This window comes from Chlorocebus sabaeus, chromosome 20 (genome assembly GCF_047675955.1).
Source record: "Chlorocebus sabaeus isolate Y175 chromosome 20, mChlSab1.0.hap1, whole genome shotgun sequence".
In the NCBI taxonomy this organism is placed as follows: Eukaryota; Metazoa; Chordata; class Mammalia; order Primates; family Cercopithecidae; genus Chlorocebus; species Chlorocebus sabaeus.
The window spans coordinates 84,369,433-84,391,797 of NC_132923.1; the positions used below are offsets into that span (position 1 = coordinate 84,369,433).

At 38.3% G+C, this 22,365-nt stretch overlaps 1 protein-coding gene across 10 annotated transcripts in view; it reads left to right on the forward strand.

The window, feature by feature from the left end:
• Positions 1 to 22,365, forward strand: part of TUT4 (terminal uridylyl transferase 4) — a 127,284-nt gene that overhangs the window by 84,422 nt on the left and 20,497 nt on the right. For all 10 annotated transcript variants that reach the window (XM_007978742.3, XM_007978743.3, XM_073007300.1 and 7 more), the window contains 9 exons: positions 1,068 to 1,171; positions 4,151 to 4,208; positions 4,301 to 4,404; positions 4,700 to 4,789; positions 7,376 to 7,489; positions 20,676 to 20,753; positions 20,898 to 21,075; positions 21,342 to 21,389; positions 21,477 to 21,559. In XM_007978742.3, the coding sequence (XP_007976933.1) occupies positions 1,068 to 1,171; positions 4,151 to 4,208; positions 4,301 to 4,404; positions 4,700 to 4,789; positions 7,376 to 7,489; positions 20,676 to 20,753; positions 20,898 to 21,075; positions 21,342 to 21,389; positions 21,477 to 21,559 (857 nt within the window). The remainder of the gene's footprint in view (positions 1 to 1,067; positions 1,172 to 4,150; positions 4,209 to 4,300; positions 4,405 to 4,699; positions 4,790 to 7,375; positions 7,490 to 20,675; positions 20,754 to 20,897; positions 21,076 to 21,341; positions 21,390 to 21,476; positions 21,560 to 22,365) is intronic.

Below are 22,365 nucleotides of genomic sequence, written 5' to 3' on the forward strand. Positions count from 1 at the left end.
TGACCAAATCTAAGTCTCTATTATATAAAACTCATGCTCATTTTTATTTGTTGATGAGTATAGTTTCTTTTTTGCCTCTCAGCTATCATTGAAATTTCAAGTAGAGCATCAGAACTGGATGGGGATATGAAGTTTTGAAAGTATAAATGTCCTATCTAAATGTGTAGTCTACTTTAGAATTAATAGGAAAAGCCAGGCCCAGTGGCACACACGTGTTATCCCAGCCACTTGGGAGGTTGAGGTGGGAGTATTGCTTGAGGCGAGGGGTTCGAGGCTGTAGTGTATAATGATTGTGCCTGTTAAGAATAGCCAGCGTGCTATAGCCTGGGCAACATAGCAAGACCCTGTCTCTAAAAAAAAAAAAAAAAAAAAAAAGGAAGAAAAATCCAACTGTGTTAAACCATAGCTTATTTGAAATGGTAGCTGTTATTAGATGACACTGAGTCTGAAGGGTAACCCTATCATAATTTATATCAAGTGGACTATAATTATTCATTTTTGGAAGAGAATCATATACTAAGGTGATGTTTGTAAACCTACATGAATTGTGCTTTGAAAGAACTAATTTATCTTTAAGAGGGCAGTCCTCAAATATTGATCTTAACTATTGGTAGTGATGTTGAGAATGTATAAAAGCAGATGGATTTATTACGTAAGTCAGAAAAAGCTAAAAGTCTCAATGATTGTTTGGACGTGGACACTGAGAGAGAGATACTAAGTATTGCACCAGTATTTCTGATGTGGGCAACTGAGTGCATGATGATACTATTTGCTAAGAACAGTGATAATAGAAATAATAATAGATTTGGGGTGAAGTTGATAGTTCAGATGTTGAATTTATGATGTCTGTGGAAAATTGGAAAAAGCATTTGGGTACATGGGTATGGGAACTTGGACAAAAGCTTGAGCTCAAGATATTTTGGAATTTCTCAGTATTTCTTCCAGTGATAAGTAACTTAAATCATAGAAAACGACGAGAGTATGTTGTATTAGGTCATTAGTAGATAATAGAAGACTCCTCCTCTCTGCTAATAATAAGACTTTGGACTTTGTTTTCCTTTGCTTAGAAAAGGCAAGATTGTGCTTATTTGGCTCTTCTAAGAATGGATTTGGATTTCGTGATAGTGATCTGGATATTTGTATGACCCTGGAAGGCCATGAAAATGCAGAGGTAAGAGTGTTTGGAAAGCGTTATGTAAGTTTATTTTCTCCCAATGACGATTCTATTTTTATTTTTGTATGTGATAGTGATAAAAATGTGGTATCACTCTTTGTATAAATATATTAGCAAAACAAATGTTTGAAATATGAAAACAATAGCATTTTCAATTTAGAAGACATTGAAATCTTAAAAGTGTTTCAGTAATTTTATGATACAAAAACCATGTGACTGAGAGTTGTAAGTGATTTGTAATGAATTTTCAGAAAAAGGTTAATATACCACAAAGTTGGAATTTTTTCACTAGAACCAATGAGAAGCTGATGCTTCAGTTTCATAGTGAACATTGATCTTTCATCCTTTGTCTTCTCATATCTCTTTCATTAGATGACATCTTTGTATTACTACAGGTAGTAAATACAGGTGGTCATCTAATTTATAATTGGTTTTGTTCTAAAAGTTAGTTATTATTTTTGGCCACTCACATAAAATTTTTTCCATAGAAGCAATGTTATAAATGATATGCTAAGGGCTGGGCACAGTGACTCATGCCTATAATCCCAGCACTTTGGGAGGCCGAGGCGGGCAGATCATGAGGTCAAGAGATCGAGACACTCCTGGCCAACATGGTGAAACCCTGTCTCTATGAAAAATAAAAAAATTAGCTGGGCATGGTGGCACACGCCTGTAGTCCCAGCTACTCGGAGGCTGAGGCAGGAGAATTGCTTGAACCCGGGAGGCAGAGGTTGCAGTGAGCTGAGGTCACACCACTGCACTCCAGCCTGGCGACAGAGTGAGACTCCGTCTCAAAAAAATAATAAATAAATAAATAAAATGCCAAGATAGCTTTTAGAAACTCATTTTGGGCGGGGAGGAGAACTAACATTTATTGAGTTCCCAGTATACACTTTTACATACATTATCTCATTTCATTCTTACAACCACCTTCGAGGTAGGTATTATTTCCCCCATTTTACAGATGAGGAAACTGAGGCTTTGAAAGATAAACTGACTTGTCCAAGTTCACACAGCTAGTAATTGTTGGAGCCGGGATTCGTAACCCAGGTCTGTCTGACTCCAGAGTTCATGCTCTTTCCGTTGTATCTCACTGCCTCTCTGTAATTTTTTTAACCCATAATGTAGCTGAAATATAGTACTAATAGTACTGTAGAACCTAACCACTGCTTTCTGAAACTGATAGCTTTCTGAGTTCCACCGTGAGATGCCAGGAGCAGACCTTCCCCAAGTGCAATTTCAGCAGTGAGAGTGGGTACTTACGCTTTCCTTTTTTGTATACCAGGCCTTAATAGTGGGAAGGAGATTGTCCAAGCTCCAGGGAAGAAAAGGACTGATTGGACAGGGAAGAAGTGTCCCAGGCCTTCTCAACGGCAACTAGCAAAGGAGGGTATCCTTGCAGATGTTCAGTCCTTTACCAGCCTAGCTATTGGTATTTATGTTTTAAAATGAGGGACTGCTTGCAAAATTGGGGTGAGGCCCAGCTTCTGGCATCTGTAGTGGTGTCAGTATCGCCTCTGTTACATTATAAAAGAATTCAGCAGAATAGTGTGCTTTTCTAAAATCATTCTTTCGAAAGGTGGTTTTGAAATTGTTAGACCCGGAGTAAAGATGGCAGTGATGACTTATTTCTGGCCATAAGAGGTTGCTTCTGGTGTCTTAACATCTTGTTTTATAAAGAAACTGAAAAGTTGCAAGTATTTTATTTGTTCTCCTTTACCAAATTCTGCTTAGAGCCACCTACTTGGAAAGTGGCTGCCCTTCTCCATTCTGAAGAGTAAGAATTGAGGGAATAGGAAATGATTTTTTTACCCAGGAAAGAGGTTAGAGTTTAGATATCTTCTATGTAAAATTTATTAATTAAACTTCTAATCACTAAGAGTTTGTATATTATATATAATATGTGCCATTCCTACTGGGAAGTTGAAACAATGAAAATAATAAATCATTTTCTTTCAGATGAGCCATAATTGAAACTTTTAAGATTTAGCGTAATTGTATTCTTGAATAATAAAGAGAAAAATTACCTCCTTTGTTAATTTTATCATATGTGAATTAGTAACTAATGGTGTCTTTGAAATCCTTTGGTTTAGCTGCAATGGCTCCTGCTCTCATGTAGCTAAAAAGAACATGTTGGAAAAATGGAAGTTACTTTATAACTCTTGGGATTGATGTTTATACCTTCAGCTATTTCCAGTTAATTTTTAATGCCATAATCATTATGTATTATGATTATCATTACCATACCAAATCTGCTGTCTCTGGTTTTTACAACAGTAACACATTTACATTTACAGAGGTAAGAATTTCCTTGGAGAAATAGGTGCTGGTGATAATAGGAGTATCTTTCTTTTCCACATCAACATAATAATAATAAATAACTCACAGATTTAAAGGCTTATTTTGTGCCAGGCATTCTGCTGAGTGCTTTACATACATAATCTCATGTAATCCTCCCAACAGCTCTGCAGGACAGGAGTTTGTGATTGTCTTGATTTTGTAGAATAGTAATGTGATGCTCAGAGAGGTTAAACATTTGGTCAGTCACACAGCTAATCAATACTTAGTTTAAGATTTGAATCCAAGTTTGTCTCAATTCAGAGCCTATGTCCTTTATCGCTATATTGTTTTGCCCTCCCCAAACTCACCTGTAGTTGTTTATTCACTTTTTGAAAACCGTATTCTTCTCCTGTCTTTGTGCTTCTCAAACTTTAATCTGCATGTGAATTACCTTGAGATTCTGTTAAAATGCAGATTATGATTTAGTAGACTGGGGAGGGTCCTCAGATTCTGCATTTTTATGAAGTTTCCAGATTATGCTGATACTGTAGGTCTATGAATCACTTACTTGGAGTAGCAATGTTAAATAGGACTTTACGGCTGGAAATTTTAAGTGCTACTATTAAATGCCTAGATTAAAGTAGAATTTGCACAAGGTGAAATTGAGTCAAACTATTTATTTGGTTTGTTTTTTAGAAATTAAATTGTAAGGAAATAATTGAAAATTTGGCAAAAATTCTTAAGAGACATCCAGGTATGAATTTTAAATCTTTAAAACTAAAGAATTTTTTTTAGCATATATGAAAATTATTTAACCTACTGAAGTCTTTTTTATTTTTAAATTAGGTTTAAGAAACATTTTGCCTATAACTACTGCCAAAGTGCCTATAGTAAAATTTGAACACAGACGAAGTGGGTTAGAAGGCGATATCAGTTTATATAATACATTGGTAAGTTTATCTTTATGGGCCGTGTATATATTTTTTATTTTTAAAGTTTACAGATTACTGACTCTACCTTTATGTTTAAAACTTTCAAATGTGAACAGTATAAGGAAAAAGTATTTTACTAGTTATCTTGATACTTCCTTCAGATTGAAGGTCAGTTTTTGTTTGACTCACTAATAGGTATTTTACATTTTACATTTATATATTCTGTATTTGGAGTGTATTGCATTTTAAAATCTGATTTGTAGTTTAAGTTTAAGAAATTTGAAATGCTTTCAAATATGTAATTATTTTTCAGGCTCAACATAACACAAGAATGCTAGCTACTTATGCAGCTATTGATCCTAGAGTGCAGTATTTGGGATATACTATGAAAGTGTTTGCTAAGGTATTTATGAAGAAATTAATGATCTGCTTTTTAGTAATGCTTATGATAATTAAAGTGAAACATATCAGATTTGTGAAATATATTGTCTCAATTTTGTTTATCTGAGCTTTTAAAAAAAGAAACTTTCAGTATTATATAGGTTGAATTGATACCTATCAGAGTAGGGTGGCTCTCAGTCTTTTTTTCCTCTATGTGCTCTATTCCCATGTGCAACTGACTAGTCAGTTTCTCAGCAGTAAAATTTCTCAATGCAGTGATTTTCAACCCCAGGCATAGGAGTTGGCATGTCATCCTAGTTAAGAATTTCTGAATTAAGAAATCTTATATTTGAGTTTAGTGATAAATTTTTATGACCCAGAAAACAAAACAATACCAATAATACCTTATGCTTCTCCTATTATAACACTTGTTACGACATTGAATTTAGTTTTCTTGTTCTTTTGCTAAATGTGTAAAGTAGATGAGGACAGGGACCTCTGTTTCCCTAGTTCATTGTAGTGCCTGCTTTATGGTAGCTGCTCAGTAAAATGATTAATTTTATTAATGTGTTAGTGGAAGAGTTTTAGTAGGGGAGAAACTTGGTCAGATTTTCATTTCATAAAGCTTCCTTTTTCTAATAGGAAGGCTCTTGTTATTGTTGCTGCTGTTATTGTTGCTCTTTCGCCCAGGCTGGAGTGCAGTGGTGGGATCTCAGCTCACTGCAACCTCTGCCTCCTGGGTTTAAGCGATTCTCCTGCCTCAGCCTCCCAAGTAGCTGGGATTACAGGCACTCACCACCATGTCTGGCTAAGTTTTGTATTTTTAGTAGAGACAGGGTTTCACCGTGTTGGCCAGGCTGGTCTCAAACTCCCGACCTCAAGTGATCCTACAGCCTCGGCCTCCCAAAGTGCTGGGATTACTGTGCCTGACTGGAAAGCATATATATATATATATTTTTAAATTTATTTATTATTATTAAACTTCAAGTTGTAGGGTACATGTGCACAACGTGCAGGTTTGCTACATATGTATACTTGTGCCATGTTGGTGTGCTGCACCCATGGAAAGCATATTTTTAAAGATATTCCTGTACATGTCTTTCTAGACAAGAGTGTATCTTAGAAAAGCATTTAGGCACATGCTACATACAAGACTTGATATGCCTACTTTTCTAGATTCGCCTAACAAGGTAACTCTAACATGATAGTTTTGTTATAACTACATAGAATTCTGTTAATAAAATCACCCCTTTCCCCTTTAAATATGAATATAAGCTAAATCCTTGCTCAAGGGAAAAAGTCTGAAGATTGTTTCAGGTTTTGTTCCTCCCCTCTCCCCCCTCTCGTCCCCCTCCCCTATTTTTTTTTAATTTTTATTTTAATTTTATGGTTTTTTTGAGATGGGATCTTGATCTGTTGCTTAGGCTGGAGTGCAGTGGCACAATCTCGGCTCACTGCAGCCTCCCACTCCTGGGTTCAAGCAGTTCTCCCTGCCTCAGCCTCCAGAGTAGCTGGGATTACAGGTGCCTGCTACCACGCCTGGCTAATTTTTGCATTTTTATCAGAGACAGAGTTTTGCCATGTTGGCCAGACCGGTCTCGAACTCCTGACCTCAGGTGATCCACCCGCCTCAGCCTCCCAAAGTGCTGTGATTAGAGGCGTGAGCCATGTGCCCAGCCTTTATTTTTATTTTTGAGACAGGATCCTACTGTTGCCCAGGCTGGGGTAAAGTGGTGTGATTACGGCTCACTGCAACCTTGACCTCCTGGGCTCAATTGATCCTCCCACCTTAGCCTTTTGAGTAGCTGGGACTACAGGTGTATGCCACCATGCGCAACTATTTTTTGTATTTCTTGTAGAGACGGGGTTTCACCATGTTGCCCAGACTGTTCTTGAACTCTTGGGCTCAAGCAATCCACCCTCCTCGGCCTTTCAAAGTGCTGAGATGACAGGCATGAGCCACCATGTCTGGCTTCCTTGTTCTTTTTTGTTTATTTTTTATTTATTAAAAAAGATGTTTTTCCTAACCACTAGACCATCAGGGACTTTGTTCTTTTTTAATGGCTGCATGCCATTCCATTATGCGAATAGTCCTTAGTTATTTTAAACCTGTGCTTTACTGATGAACCTAAAATTATTTCTGATTTTTGCTATTATAATAGTGCTGCAATTAAAAAAACCTTCTTAGTCATTTCACATATTTTTTGGCATATTTGTATGGTACATTGTTAGAATAGGATTACTGGTTCAAAGAAAATGTGCTTTTGTAATTGTGATATTGTCAGATATTCTTGATAGTGTTTGTATTAATTTATATTCTTACCTGCAGTGTGTGAGAGTACCTATTTCCCCACATCATGTGTAGTAGTTTTTTGTTTGTTTGTACAGATGGGGTCTCACTGCATAACTCAGGCTGGTCTTGACCTCCTGGGTTCAAGCTTTTCTTTCACCTCAACCTCCCAGAGTATTGGGATTATAGACGGTGCTCTTTATTTTTAATCCAGTTTAACCCAGTTCTATGGGTTAAAAAAATGATGTGGCAGAATGTTTAATATAATTCTGCATGGAGTAAGACTGAAGTTTTGTTTTCAATCATGTTGTTTTTTAGCGATGTGACATTGGGGATGCTTCCAGGGGAAGTTTATCTTCATATGCATATATCCTTATGGTGCTGTACTTTCTGCAGCAGAGAAAGCCACCTGTTATCCCAGTTCTACAAGAGGTAGGTGTTTAAGAAAACTATGAACGAATTTTTTTTTTTTGAAAACAATAGATCTAAACACAGGAGATTTTGCTTGGTTCATGTCATCGATGTCCTAAGTTTTCTCTTTCCATTAACGCTATAATTAAACAATGGATCTTTTTGAAAAATTTATTATGGGAGAATATAGACTACCAAAAGAATATTAGATGAACAGAACCATTCAATATCTTTTGTAACGTTTTTAAATTTTACAGTCCTGGAGTGCTGTGGATGATTGTGAAGTTCTTGTAGCCAGCCATAAACTCATATATTTTATATTCTCCAAGATGCAAGTACACAGGTTTCTTCTTTCTAGAATATTTTCCCTCCTGTTGCCTGGCAGTGAAGATTGATTTATTCTTATGTATGCTTTGGTCAATGTTGGGAATTTTGGTTTAGAATGAACCCGGGGAAACTCTTCCTTATCTCTTCTAAAGTCATATCAGTTACATTAAACGTAAGAATGTACATTGAAAGAAAGAGATTATACTCATTCACTCAGAATTGATGACTTATAAAGTTCCTTTTTGTAGTCAATTTATACTCTCTGAAATTGGTACAAAGGAGATATTAATCATCCATCTTTTCCTCCTGATTCTTGGCACAAAGTAGATTTGTAGGCATTAGGGAGGATCCAATTCAAATTTTTTAGAATGGTGACTATTTTTAGTTAGGAGACAAGCATCAGAATTGGTTGGAAGAGTCACATATTCTGGTTTCACATAAACGTTGATAGTTATGGCAAAGAAGAAAATTACAAAATAGGCCGGGCGCGGTGGCTCACGTCTGTAATCCTAGCACTTTGGGAGGCCGAGGCAGACAGATCACAAGGTCAAGAGATGGAGACCATCCTGGCCAACATGGTGAAACCCCGTCTCTACTAAAAATATAAAATTTAGCCAGGCGTGATGGTGCGTGCCTGTAATCCCAGCTACTCAGGAGGCTGAGGCAGGAGAATTGATCACACCACTGCACTCCAGCCTGGTGACAGAGAGGGAGACTCCATCTCAAAAAAAAAAAAAAAAAAAGAAGAAAGAAAGAAAAATCCCAAAATTATAAGCCATATAGTAGGTGTCAGATAGCCTTAGTAAGTTTTAAGAAGTTCTAATGAATATATATGTTTTTACCAGCATTTCCTTCCCTCTTTTAAACAGTGGACGGGAAATAAAAATTTTAAATTTTTGTTTAAATCCTTTCCTAGCCAAAGATTTAAGTTGCTGAATCTGTGTTGGGTGATGTATATTTGGGTGTGTGTTTAAAGTATTTTTTCAGAGCTGTTTTAAGTTCACAGCAAAATTGAGAGGACAGTAAAGAGTTTCCAACATACCTCCTGTACCCACACATGCATAGCCTCCCCCATTATTAACCTTACCAGAGTGGTACATTTTTTACAACTGATGAACCTACATTGACATATAATCACCCCAAGTCCATAGTTTGCAATTAACATTTACTCTTAATGTTGTATATTCTAAGGGTTTGGGCAATATGTAATGATGTGTACATTTTATCATAATGATACATCAATATATGCTATTATAGTATCATACATACTATTTTCAATGCCTTAAAAATTTTTGTACTTTGCCTAGTCATCCTCCCTTCAACCCCTGGCAACCACTAATCTTTGTGCTGTCTTCATAGTTTTGACTTTTCCAGAATATCATATTGTTGGAATCATATAGTATGTAGCCTTTTCAGATTGACTTCCATCACTCAGTGGTATATATTTAAATTTCCTCCGTGTCTTTTCATGGCTTGATAGCTCATTTCTTTTTCTTTTCTTTTCTTTTTTTTTTGAGACGGAGTCTTGCTCTGTTGCCCAGGCTGGGGTGCAGTGGCCGAATCTCAGCTCACTGCAAGCTCCGCCTCCCAGCTTTACGCCATTCTCCTGCCTCAGCCTCCTGAGTAGCTGGGACTACAGGCGCCCGCCACCTCACCCGGCTAGGTTTTTTTTGTATTTTTTAGTAGAGATGGGGTTTCACCGTGTTAGCCAGGATGGTCTCGATCTCCTGACCTCGTGATCCACCCGTCTCAGCCTCCCAAAGTGCTGGGATTACAGGCTTGAGCCACCGCACCCAGCCTTTCTTTTTTTAAAATTTTTAAATGCGTAGACTTTTTTTGTTGAACCTTTAAATCTATTTTATCATTTCCTTTTTTTTCTTTTTCTTTCTTTCTTTCTTTTTTTTTTTTTTTTGAGACAGAGTCTCGCTGTGTTGCCCAGGCTGGAGTGCAGTGGCACGATCTCAGCTCACTGCAACCTCTGCCTCCGGGGTTCAAACGATTAAAGCGATTCTCTTGCCTAAGCCTCCTGAGTAGCTGGGATTACAGGCATGCACCACCACACCCTGCTGATTTTTGTATTTTTAGTAGAGTGGGGTTTCACCATGTTGGCCAGGCTGGTCTCTAACATCTGACCTCAGGTGATCCACCTGCCTCGGCCTCCCAAAGTGCTGGGATTACAGGCATGAGCCACCACGCCTGGCCTGTCATTTCTTTTTAGTGCTCAGTAATATTCCATTGTTTGGATGTACTACAGTTTATTCATTCACATATGGAAGAACATATGTGTTATAAGTTTTGGCTATTATGAATAAAGTTGTTACAAACATCTCTGCAAGTTTTTATATGGACATAATTTTCAAGTCTTTTGGGTGAATACGAAGGAGTCACATTGCTGAATCATATGTACGAGTATGTTTAGTTTTGTAAGAAATGACCAACTGTTTTCCAAAGTGACTGTACCCAGTTTGCTTTCTACCAGCAGTATGTGAGAGTTCCTGTTGCTCCACATCTACCCAGCGTTTGAGTACTTGTCCATGTTCTGAATTTTGGCCATTCTCTTAGGTGTATAGTAGTCTTTCTTTCTTTTCTTGGGTGTATAACCATCCGTCCGTCTGTCCGTCCATCCGTCCTCCTTCCCCTCCCTCTCTCTTTTTTCTTTCTTTTTTTTTTTTTTAAGATAGTGTCTCACTCTTTTTGCTGCCCAGGCCAGACTGTAGTGGTGCAGTCATGGCTCTCTGCAGCCTCAACTTCCCAGGCTAAGGTGATTCTCCCACCTCAGCCTCCTGAGTAGCTGGGACTACGGGTGCACACCACCAAGCCCAGCTGATTTTTTATATATTTAGTAGAGACGGGGTTTTGCCATGTTGCTCAGGCTGTTCTCGAACTCCTGGGCTCAAGTCCACCTCGGCCTCCCAAAGAGTTGAGATTACTTTTAATGTCAAAACCACAATTTCTTTTGCATCAATCTAATATTTTGTTTTATTTATCTATTTATTTATTTTTGAGAGAGAGTCTTGCTCTGTTGCCCAGGCTAGATTACAGTGTTGCAATCTCCACTCACTGCAGCCTCCACTTCCTGGGCTCAAGTGATCCTCCTACATAAGCCTCCCAAGTAGCTGGGACTACAGACATGAGCTGCCATGCCTGGCTAATTTTTGTTTTATAGGGATAGGATTTTTCCATGTTGCCCAGGCTGGTCTTGAACTCCGAGCTCAAGTAAGTTGCCTGCCTTGGCTTCCCAAAGTACTGGGATTACAAGTGTGAGCCACCTCACCTGGCCCATTGTTATTTTAATTTGCATCTCCCTGATGACATTATGCGGAAATCTTTTCATATGCTTATTTTGCCATTCATATGTCTTCTTTGGTGAGGTTCTTTGGTCCATTTTTTTTTTTTTTAATTTATTTATTATTATTATACTTCCCCTTGCGCTTCCCAGGTGAGGCAATGCCTCGCCCTGCTTCAGCTCTCACTGGTCGGGCTGCAGCAGCTGACCAGCACCGATCGTCCGGCACTCCCCAGTGAGATGAACCCAGTACCTCAGTTGAAAATGCAGAAATCACCCGTCTTCTGTGTCGCTCGCGCTGGGAGTTGGAGACTGGAGCTGTTTCTATTCGGCCATCTTGCTCCGCCCTCCTGGTCCATTTTTTAAACAGGTTATTTTCTTACTGTTGAGTTTAAGGAGTTCTTTGTGTATTTTGAATAATAGTCCTTTATCAGGTGTGTGTTTTGCAGCTATATTCTCCATGTCTGTGGCTTGTTTTTTCATTCCCTTGACATTGTCTTTTGCAGAGCAGAAAATTTTAATTTTAGTGAGATCCATCTTGTCAATTATTTATTTCATAGCTCTTGCCTTTGGTGTTGTGTCTAAGAAGACATCACTATACTCAAGGTCATATAGATTTTCTCTTGTGTTTTCTTCCAGGAGTTTTATTGATTTTACATTTAGGTCTGTGACCCATTTAGAGTTAATTTTTTGTGAAGGGTGTAAGGTCTATACCTAGATTCATTGTTTTGCATGTGGATGTTCATTTGTTTCAGTACCATTTGTTGAAAAGGATATTATTTCTCCACTGTATTGTCTTTGCTCCTTTGTTAAGGATCAGTTAACTATATTTATATACTTTAGGGCCCTCCACTGTTCCATTGATTTATTGATTATTTCACCAATGCCATAGTCTCTTATTTATAGTAGCGTTATAATAAGTCTTGTGGTTGGGTTGTGTCAGTCTTCCAGCTTTGTTGTTGTTCTTCTTCAATATTGTGTTAGCTATTCTGAGTCTTCTGCCTATGTAAACTTTAGAATCAGTTTGTCAATATCTGCAAAATGACTTGCTAGGATTTTTACTGGGATTGAATTGAACCTGTAGACCAAGTTGGGAAGAACTTGGTCTAGACAATTTTGAGTCTTGACAGTTTGAGTCTTCCTGTCAATTATAATGGAATATCTCTCCATTTATTTAGTTCTTTGATTTTGCTCATTAGAGTTTTATAGTTTTCCTTATGTAGACCTTGTACATATTTTGTTAGACTTATACCTATGTGTTTCATTTTTTGGTGCTGACGTAAATGATTACTGTATTTCTAATTTCAAATTCCACTTGTTCATTGCATGTATCTAGGAAAGTGTTTGAATTTTTTTTTATTTTTTTTATTTTTATTTTTATTTATTTATTTATTTTTTTGAGACGGAGTCTTGCTCTGTATCCCGGGCTGGACTGCAGTGGCCGGATCTCAGCTCACTGCAAGCTCCGCCTCCCGAGTAGCTGGGACTACAGGCGCCCGCCACCTCGCCCGGCTAGTTTTTTTGTATTTTTAGTAGAGACGGGGTTTCACCGTGTTAGCCAGGATGGTCTCGATCTCCTGACCTCGTGATCCGCCCGTCTCGGCCTCCCAAAGTGCTGGGATTACAGGCTTGAGCCACCGCGCCCGGCCTGAATTTTTTATATTAATCTTGTGTCTTGTAAACTTGCTATAATTGCTTATTAGTTCTTGGAGTATTTTTTCAATTTAGATTTTATGCATAGATTATCATGTCATATATGAACAGTTTTATTTCTTCTCAACTTGTATACTTTTTATTTCCTTTTCTTGTTTGATTGCATTAGCTAGAATTTCCAGTATCACCATTACCTAAGACTTCCCAGATGTTGAAAAGGAGTGGTGAAAGAGAACATCCTTGTATTATTCCTGGTTTTACAAGGGAAAGCATTGAGTTTTTCACCATTTGAGTATGATGTTAGCTGTAGGATTTTTGTAGATTTCTTTAACAAGCTGAAGAAATTTTCCTCCATTCATAGTTTACAAAGAGTTTTGTTTTTTGGTTTTGTTTTGTTTTGTTTTAAATCATGAATGGGTGTTGAATTTTGTCAAATGCTTTTTCTGCATCTGTTGATCTGTGACTTTTTTTCTTTAGCCTGTTGATGTGATGGGTTACTGAGGAGAAAACACACACTCAAACCCAAAATGTTTTTTATTTCTTTTTCTTTGAGACAGAGTTTCGCTTTTGTCACCCAGGCTGGAGTGCAGTGACGCAATCTCGGCTCACTGCAGCCTCCGCCTCCTGGGTTTAAGTGTTTCTCCTACCTTAGCCTCCCGAGTAGGTGGGATTACAGGTGCTCGCCACCATGCCTGGCTAATTTTTTTGTATTTTTAGTAGAGACGGGGTTTCGCCATGCAGGCTGGTCTCGAACTCCTTACCTCAGGTGATCCACCTGCCTTGGCTTTCCAAAGTTCTGGGATTGCTGGCATGAGCCACCGCGCCCAGCCCCCAAAATGTTTTTTCTATTCTCTTACTCAACAACAATAATCTCAGAAGACTTATGTGAGCACATGTGTTGGGGGGTTTTCCCCACACACCAAGCAAGCAGCTACTTCTGCATTGAACACTGTGGTGTCCTCCAGTTCAATTCTGGCACCATCTATAGCATCAAATTCCACTGGTTGAGGGCTCAGTCCCACTAGACTATCGCCAGTTTAGACACCAGTTGCAAGTCTAGGCCCTCTAGAACTTCTGACTGACCAGCTTAAAGTTTGGGTTCCTATGACCTCCTCTTTGGGTTTGATTAATTTGCTAGAATGGCTTACAGAACTCAACCATTTACTTAGGCTTACTGGTGTGTTATAAGGGATATTAGAAAGGATATAGATGAAGAAATACATAAAGCAAGGTATGGGAGAAGGGATGAGGAATTTTCATGCCCTGTCAGGGCATATTACCATCTAGGAACCTCCATGTGTTCAGCTATCAAGAAGCTATTTGGACCGAAACCTTTGGGTTTTTATGGAAGCTTCATTACATATGCAAGATTGATTAAGCCAAGCTGTTGGCCATTGGTGATCAACTTAACCTTTAGCACCTCTCCCCTCCCCAGAGGTTGGGGTATAGGGCTGAAAGTCCCAACCCTGTAATCATGCCTTGGTCTTTCTGGTGACCAACCCCCATTTTAAAGATACCTGTGGGGCTGTCAGCCAGTAGTCAACTTGCTTACATACAAAAAGACTTGTTTTTAGAGATTCCAAAGATGTTACGAGTTGTATGTCAGGAAATGGGTTTGGAGGCCAAATTTATGTTTTATAATGTCACAGCTACATCAGTTGATTTTCAGATGTTGAACCTGCTTTGTATAACTCTCCTTTTTGTACATTATTGGATTTGATTTGCTAATATTTTGTTGAGGATTTTTGCATCATTGTTCATGAGAGATTGGTCTGTAGTTTTCTTTATTTATAATGTCGTTGTCTGGTTTTGGTATTAGGGTAATGCTGGCCTCGTAGAATGAGTTAGGAAGTGTTCCTTCTGCTTCTGTCCTCTGAAAGAGATGAGGCAGAAGGAACACTTCCTAACTCATTCTTCGAGAATTGGTTTAATTTCTTCCTTAAGTGTTTGGTAGAATTCATCAGTGAAGCCATCTAGGCCTAGTGCTTTCTCTTTTGGATGGTTATTAATTATTGATTCATTTTATTTAATAGATATAGGCCTATTCAGATTTTCTGTTTCTTCTTATGTGAGTTTTGGCATATCATGTCTGGTTTTTTTTTTTTTTTGGAGATGGAATCTCACTCTGTCACCCAGACTGGAGTACAGTGGTGTGATCTCGGCTCACTGCAGTCTCCGCCTCCTGGGTTCAAGCAATTCTCCTGCCTCAGCCTCCGGAGTACCTGGGATTTACAGGTGCCTGCCACCGTGCTCGGCTCATTTTTGTATTTTTAATAGAGACAGGGTTTCACCAGTGTTGGCCAGGCTGGTCTCAAACTCCTGACCTCAGGTGATCCGCCTGCCTTGGCATCCCAAAGTGCTGGGATTACAGGCGTGAGCCACCGCACGTGGCTGGCATATTGTGTCTTTTAAGGAATTAGTTCATTTCATCTAGGTTATCAAAATTGTAGTTCATAGTATTGTTTTATTATTCTTTTAATGTCCATGAGATACGTATTGATGTCACTTCTTTCATTTCTGTTGTTAGTAATTTATATACCTTCTCTTTTTTTCCTAATTAGCCTGACTAGGAGTGATTTGTTTTTTAACAAATTTGTTCACTGGATGATATTTAAAATTTACCATAATTAGGCCTGCCAAGGCCAGCATTACTCTCTTATTATCATTATTTATTATTATTATTATTATTTTTTTGAGACAGAGTCTTCGCTCTGTCACCCAGGCTGGAGTGCAGTGGCGCTGTCTCAGCTCACTGGAAGCTCCTCCTCCCAGGTTCACGCCATTCTCCTGCCTCAGCCTCCCAAGTAACTGGTACTACAGGTGCCCGCCACCACGTCTGGCTACTTTTTTTGTATTTTTAGTAGAGAAGGGGTTTCACCGTGTTAGCCAGGATGGTCTCCATCTCCTGACCTCGTGATCTGCCCGCCTGGGCCTCCCAGAGTGCTGGGATTACAGGCGTGAGCCACCACGCCCGGCCTACTCTATTATTCTAATGGTTGTTTATGCTTTAAATAGGGATCATATGTACTAATTCTCCAGTAATATAATTTGCCACTTTGCCAGAATACTATGATTAACAAAAATGGACCACAAATTTGATTTTCTTGGTGGTTTGTCTGTATTCTCTCCTTACGCATGGATTAGGAGTCACTACATGAAGTAATAGAAATAGCAAGGCATGGTATTTAGAGCTAGAGATAACTAGTCGGAATCCTAATTCTAACATTTTGGCCTTCAACAATCTGCATAAGTCTGAGTTTCATCATCATTAAAAATGTAATAATGATAATATTTCAGTATTGATATGAGGAACAGAAACATTGAATGCTTTTGAATGTAGTAGGTGCTAAAGTAGACATTCATAAACAGTGCTTGCTTTTATTATTATTTTTACTATTATGATTTATGATCATTAGCATTATTACTATTATTATTGGAAAAATGTAGGTAGGACTACCATATTCAGCTTTAAAAACTCTTTCATTATCTGTTTAACAGACATCTGCTTAATATTGATCAAATGAGAGACAGTTCATGGAATGTTTCCCATCATAATGAAGTTTGATTTCAGGGGACTTCGTGATATGTATAGACTGATGATACATGGATTTTTGTTTCTGGCCTTTTTTAGTGGTTGTCATATGGGACCTCATTGTTCATTGCTCTGGTATCATTTAAGTATTGGCCATTGGCATCAATTATCTTTTAAGGGTAAGGATATGTTTAATGAAGCTAATGATGTCTGCCTCCATTTGTAATTAAGCTTTTTTTTTTTTGAGACGGAGTCTTGCTCTGTTGCCCAGGCTGCAGTGAAGTGGCTCGATCTCGACTCACTGCAAGCTCCGCCTCCTGGGTTCACGCCATTCTCCTGCCTCAGCCTCCCATGTAGCTGGGACTGCAGGCGCCCGCCACCGTGCCCGGCTAATTTTTTGTATTATTAGTAGAGACGGGGTTTCACCGTGTTAGCCAGGATGGTCTTGATCTCCTGACCTCGTGATCTGCCCGTCTCGTCCTCCCAAAGTGCTGGGATTACAGGCGTGAGCCACCGCACCCGGCTGTAATTAAGCTTTAAGTGGCTGGGTATTACTGAGGCACAGCTAAGAGCATTTTTTTTTGATGGTCAGCAATACGAAGTTCTTTACGTCAAAAGGAGCTGTCCTAGGCAGAAGATTTTTGCTCTATCCTAGCAAATCATAATTTATAAGTAAATGCAAATTTTCACATAAAAATTAATTCCAAAAGAGATTTGGGAGTGTTCACTGATGATTTTATGAGAAAAGTTTTTAACCCATATCAGCTTAAAAATTGCAACTTAATGGATGAACCTTCAGGATATTATGCTAAATGAAATAATCCAGTCACAGAAAGACAAATACTAATTGATTCTACTTATATGAAGTACCTAGAGTAGTTGAATTCGTAGAGACCGAAAATAGAATAGTGGTTGCCAGGGAATCAAGGAGGGAGAAATGGGAAGTAATAGATTCATAAATACAGAGTTTTAGTTTTACCAGATGATAAGTATTCTGTGAATGGATGGTGGTGATGGTAACGTGACAGTATGACTATACTTATGCCACAGAACTGTATGCTTATCATGGTAAATTTTGTATTTTGTTTATCTTACCACAACTACAAAATTACAAGTTAGGCTGAGCACAGTGGCTCACGCCTGTAATCCAGCACTTTGGGAGGCCAAGGTAGGTGGATCACTTGAGGTCAGGAGTTTGAGACCAGCCTGGCCAATATGGTGAAACCTCGTTTCTACTAAAAAATACAAAAATTAGCCAGGCATGGTGGCTTATGCCTGTAATCCCAGCTACTTGGGAGGCTGAGGCACGAGAATGGCTTGAACTGGTGAGATGGAGGTTGCAGTGAGCTGAGATTATGCCACTGAGCTCTAGCCTGGGCGACAGAGCGAGACTCTGTCTAAAAGGAAAAATGCAATGTGAGTATAGGAGTACATATTAGAATATCACAATAATATAAGAAATGTGGAAATGTTTAGGGTCGTTCTTTACATAAATATGATTGACTTATTTGGTGATCTTTATAATATGATTGACTTACTTGTTTAGAGGGAGGATTGAGTGCTGAGTGGAGGATGATTTGTGTTGAATGAGAGAGAACAGATAGGAAGAGGGAGAGAGAGAGAGAGAGAGTGTGTGTGTGTGTGTGTGTGTGTGTGTGTATAAAAGTGGATAGCATTAGTGCTTCCAAGGGCTGAAACAGAGTGGGGAGAATTTTAAAAAGTGAAACATGAGAATTCAAAAAAATAGGCAAAATGAGTGATGATTAATGTTCCAAGGCCCACAGACCTACTCCACTGCGTTATCAGCCAACATAGTTGGGTTGGATCATGGATATTACTGAAAAGTATGAAATCTCTTAAAAACAATCAAGATCTAAAGAGTTGGATTGTTGTTACTCAGAAGTGTGAATTATCTGAAAACAGGGTTCTAAAGAGGTAGTTTGTTCATTTTAATATCTAGCAAATAAATCTGTGTTTACAAAACATGAAATACCTGTAACAGCGTCTGAATCTTCAAGGGTGAAATATTACACGTCAGCCCCTTTATCTTTACTTCTTTCTTGAGGTCAGAGATCCTATGTCTTTTCTTTCAGGTATTAATAGCTGTAATTGACTCTTTTTTTTTTTTTTTTGAGGCAGAGTCTTACTCTGTCACCCAGGTCAGAGTGTAATGGCACAGTCTCAGCTCACTGCAACCTCCATCTCTTGGGTTCAAGAGATTGTCCTGCCTCAGCCTCCGAAGTAGCTGAGACTGCAAGCACAAGCCACCACGCCCAGCCAATTTTTTGTATTTTTAGTAGAGATGGGGTTCGCCATGTTAGCCAGTCTGGTCTTGAACTCCTGACCTCAGGTGATCCACCTGCTTCAGCCTCCCAAACTTTGTGCTGGGATTACAGGCGTGAGCCACTGCACCCGGCCTCAGTCTTTCACTTTTCGTTTTATGAAATGTCAGAATATATGCTAGATGACTTTTGGTAAACTGTATCTGTTTAAGTAATATGTAAATGTAAAAAAGCAACTTACTAGCCCTAGTCCCTGGAAATTTGATTTCTGTGTAACATACTTACATAGTAAATACAGTCATTCAACAAACATATATTAAGTGTTCTCTTCGTGGCTTTGGTCTGGTAGGGTTCTGGGTTTCAGAGATAAGCCATAGTCATTACCCACAAATAAGTTAAATCTGAGAATAAAATTGGAGGGGCCAGACATGTAGTTAATTTTATAAATCACTGTCACATCAAAAATGGAAATGACCATTGGGCCCAGGCCCACCTTAACTAGTGGACTTAACTAGATACCACTTAACTAAGTGGTATTGTGGTTTATTATATTCTGGGACCCATTACTCAGGGTGGAGGGTAAAGAGAAAGTGGTGTGGTATGTTTTCTCCATTTATAAACTACTGACTGACTAATTTGTGTAGCCTTTTCTCATTTTCACTGGGAAAACTGGACACTTAGGGAGATGATTGTCTTGCCTAGAATCACTATTTCTCAGGATAGAGGCTAGAAATCGGCTCTGCTGACTGCATCTATTGCACCTTCCTTCTTTATTGCCTCTGTTTCTTAAACCTCCTTTAGAATAAAAGTCTCAATTACTTGTGGAAGTCAGTTACACAGACATCTTACGGGATACTTTTCTTCTTGTGAAAATAGCATTTTTTCTCCTTTTTTCTTCTCCTTAAGACAGCAAATTATTATTCATAATTAATAAAGTTAGGGCCGGGCGCAGTGGTTCAAGCCTGTAATCCCAGCACTTTGGGAGGCCGAGACGGGTGGATCACGAGGTCAGGAGATCGAGACCATCCTGGCTAAAATGGTGAAACCCTGTCTCTACTAAAAAATACAAAAAAAAAAAAAAAAACTAGCCGGGCGAGGTGGCGGGCACCTGTAGTCCCAGCTACTCGGGAGGCTGAGGCAGGAGAATGGCGTGAACCTGGGAGGCGGAGCTTGCAGTGAGCTGAAATCCGGCCACTGCACTCCAGCCTGGGCGACAGAGCGAGACTCTGTCTCAAAAAAATAAATAAATAAAAATAAAGTTTATAATCTTTATCAAAATGTAAGTGAAAGCTTCCTAATTTTCCTTTTTTGTTTTGTCTTGTTTTGTTTTTTTGGTGAGACAGAGTCTTGCCCTGTTGCCCAGGCTGGAGTGCAGTGGCGCGATCTCAGCTCACTGCAGCCTCTGCCTTCTGGGTTCAAGCATTTCTCCTGCCTCAGCCTCCCGAGTAGCTGGGATTACAGGCATGTGCCACCACACCCAGCTAATTTTTTGTATCTTTATAGTAGAGACTGGGTTTCACCATGTTGGCTAGACTGGTCTCAAACTCATGACCTCATGATCCACCCTCCTCAGCCTCCCAAAGTGCTGGGATTGCAGGCATGAGCCACCATGCCCAGCCCTAATTTTTTATTTTTACAAAATGATTGTCCAGTTGCTTTTTAGCCTTATCTGATACAGATAAATGATTAAAGGTACTAGGTCCCAAAACAGTTCTGTTGACTTCCTTTGGGTGCACCATCAGTAGGTATTATCTATTTTGTGTTTTTACATCTGTGATCCTTTGATGAAACTGCTGTTTCATCATAACTGCTGTTTCTTTTTTTAGTTTTGCTTCATTATTCTTGTACTGGATATGTTTTGATAGTCTAAGTAGGTAATATCAGGTAACATCAAATGTATCATTTGGAGTTTGATTCTCTTAAGACATCCTTTTCCAGCTTTGGTCTTTCAGGTACATTTTATTCGTTAATTTCTTGGCATCAAATTATACCATCATCCTGACATGTTCTTTCCGGAAGAAGTATTTTAATGTGTCTTATAGGTAAATTCTAAAATGATATTAGAGTATTTGGGCCTTTGGGTTGGATCACTTGAAATCTAATAATACAATTAATTTTTTTATGCAGATCTTTGATGGAAAACAGATTCCACAGAGAATGGTTGATGGATGGAATGCTTTTTTCTTTGATAAAACAGAAGAACTGGTAATTTTAAAATGGTCTTTATGTCCTAGAATGCTCACTGATATATGTTAACATTTGTATAATTTAATAATTTTACTTGGTTTTGCTGTCCGTATTTTGGATAATACTGTATAGACATTGTTCATTTCATTTTTTTATATGTAGAAAAAACGTTTACCTTCACTTGGAAAGAACACAGAATCATTAGGGGAGCTTTGGTTGGGACTGCTTCGTTTCTATACTGAAGAGTTTGATTTCAAGGAATATGTAATTAGCATTCGGCAGAAAAAGCTGTTGACAACTTTCGAGAAGCAGTGGACTTCCAAGTGCATTGCAATTGAAGGTAATCATTTAAGCTGATATTAATTCAGGAGCAACCAAAATTTGGTCAAGGAAATTGAGGGGAAAACTGAAATACATTAGGATTTGGAAGATTCTTCCTCTAGATTTTTATCAGTTTTCATCCTTTAATCTGTAATTTTAGAGGAAGAATTTGCTGGTTTGTATAGTCTTAGTACATATAAGTATTAGACTTTGGCAATGACTTCTAAGTATATTGTTATGGTACAGTGGATGTAATTCTTAATCATTGATGTATTTCTTTTATAGACCCTTTTGACTTGAATCATAACCTTGGTGCTGGAGTTTCTAGAAAAAGTAAGTTTTAAATATAGAGATTCTCTGATTTTAAAACTCTGACTCATTAATGTCTGCATCTTTATTGTTTTCTTCTTTCTTTAATAGTGACCAATTTCATCATGAAAGCATTTATCAATGGAAGGAAACTTTTTGGTACCCCTTTTTATCCACTCATTGGCAGAGAAGCTGTAAGTTTACATTATATGAATTGAGAATCTTTTCTTTTTTTAAGTAGAACAAGAAGCTTAATCCTGTTTCCAAACTGAAGTTAGATACAGGGAAAGAGATGGTCATAGCTTTGTATATTTTTTCTTACTGCATAGTCCATAATGAGATATATATTTTCAAAATTTTATTTGATTAAACTATTTGTTAAATTCTGTCTTTTCCACTAGACTGTGAACCCCACGAAGACAGGATTCATGTCTGTAAGGTTCACCTTTCTATTTCCAGTACATACATAGTGTCTGGTGCATTGAATGTACCAAAGAAGCATTTGCTGAGTGAATGAGAATAGATAGTCAAGACTCTGGATTGTTGAATTTTAGGTGCTGCTCATTGTCCCTCTTTTATCTCCAGAAATCTTGATGAAAATGTATACATAGAAGACAAAACCAAAGAAATACTTTATTATTTGTTGGAGCTTCTCTGATTTTTGTATAGCTTTGGTAAGCTGAATTAGGTGGCATGGAACCGAGAAGTTTTCTTCTGTCTGAATTGGGTGGGCGAGTGTCACACATTCCTCTTGGTCTCACTCTGGTTTTTGACCTGCTTTCTTATGGTTAGGGAGACTACAGGAAGTTTCAGCTTCAGAGCAAGAGACTTAGAAGAAATCTCAAGAAATAGAACAAATGTTCTCTTAGAGGTTCTCTTAGAGGGACAGAGCTAATAGGATATATATATCCTATTAAATATATACACAGACACACACACACACACACACACATATATATATAGGAGTTTATTAAGTATTAACTTACATGATCACAAGGTC